A 1,580-nucleotide genomic window follows, 5' to 3' on the forward strand; every position below is an offset into this window, starting at 1 on the left:
ACAGGGGGGGAGGGGAAAAGGCTTCGCGCTCGGCCCCTGGTCGTGATCCCGGGGGACTCGTTAGCGTGAAACTACTGGTATGCAAATGAGGTCATGAATATGCAAATCTGGGTATGGAAATTTGTGGTGTGTGAATGGACCCCTGTTGTGTGTTATGCAAATTGTCTCCATATGCAATGCAAATGAGGCCATTGCTGTGCAAATCCCCGTATGCAAACAAGGTCGTGGGACATGCAGATTGTGGTATGTAAGTGGTCCCCTGTTGTGTGAGGTATGCAAATAGCCCGCACCACATGAATGTGCAAATCCCGCTATGCAAATTAGGCCGTGCTTACAGTATGCTGATGCAAATCCCCGCATGTAAATGAGGTCATGAATACGCAAATGAGACCGTTGATATGCAAATCCCAGTATGTAGATGAGGTCGTGGGATATGCAAATAGTATTGTGTGCATGGCCCCCACTGTGGTTATGTAAATTTTCCCCGCATCATGAATATGCAAAGCAAGTATGCAAATTAGGCCGCCCTCGTAGTATGTAGATACAATCCCTCGTATGCTAATGAGGTCATGAATATGGAAATCGTATTGTGTGTGTTGCCCCCATTGTGGGTGTTATGTAAATTATCCAAGACACATGAATATGCAAAGCCCAGCATGCACATTAGGTCACAGCCACTCGTGGGTATGCAAATCGTGGTATGTAAATTGGCCCTTGTTGCATGCATATGCAAATGAGGCTTTGGCAACTCACACGTGTGCCGCTGGTAGTATGCAAATGGCCCGCGTGAATATGCAAATCCCGTCATGCAGATGAGGCCCTGGCAAATCACAGCCTGCAAGGGATCCCCACCCCATGAATATGCAAATTGGCCTCGGTCAGACATGAATATGCAAATCGCGCACAGGTCCCAAGCCTTCCCCATTGGCCTGCGCAGAGCACTCTTTGAACTCTAGTCCACAATTCCCATAGGCCCCGCCTCCTCACCCCAAGCTCCTCCCCCGATGACCTCACCCGCTCACCCCCACCCTGTGTGGCCCTGCAAAGGACTCTGGGAAATGTAGTCCACGGGACCCAGCTGACCCCTGATGACCTCTCCCACTCACCCCCACCCTGTGTGACCCTGCCAAGCACTCTAGGAAATGTAGTCCAGACACCCCGCCCCTCACCCCAGGCCCCACCCCTGATGACCTCACCTCCTCACCACGACCCTGTATGACCCCTCAGAGCACTCTGGGAGATGTAGTTCGGACTCCCCCAGGCCCCGCCCCCTCACCCCAGGCCCCGCCCCCGAGACCTCACCCGCTCACCCCACCCTGTGTGACCCCGCAAAGGACTCTGGGAGATGTAGTCCAGAGGACCCGCCCCTCACCCCAGGCCCCGCCCTTGATGACCTCACCCCCAACCTGTGTGACCCTGCAGAGCACTCTGGGAGATGTAGTCCAGAGGCCCCACTCCTAACCTTAGGCCCCGCCCCTTACCCGGCCCCCCCACCCCGCAGGAAGCAGAAGCAGCTGGAGCAACAGCAGCGCGCGCGCCGCCGGGAGGAGAAGCTGCGCCGCCGGGAGCAGCGGGCGCGG

At 55.7% G+C, this 1,580-nt stretch overlaps 1 protein-coding gene across 1 annotated transcript in view; it reads left to right on the top strand.

Annotated features, from left to right (window-relative positions):
• Positions 1-1,580, top strand: part of Akap17a (A-kinase anchoring protein 17A) — a 7,049-nt gene that overhangs the window by 3,782 nt on the left and 1,687 nt on the right. Inside the window, exon 4 of the mRNA XM_013355630.2 lies at positions 1,492-1,574. Coding sequence (XP_013211084.1) covers positions 1,492-1,574 — 83 coding nt within the window. The remainder of the gene's footprint in view (positions 1-1,491; positions 1,575-1,580) is intronic.

Source organism: Microtus ochrogaster, unplaced genomic scaffold (assembly GCF_000317375.1).
Source record: "Microtus ochrogaster isolate Prairie Vole_2 unplaced genomic scaffold, MicOch1.0 UNK428, whole genome shotgun sequence".
Lineage (NCBI taxonomy): Eukaryota > Metazoa > Chordata > Mammalia > Rodentia > Cricetidae > Microtus > Microtus ochrogaster.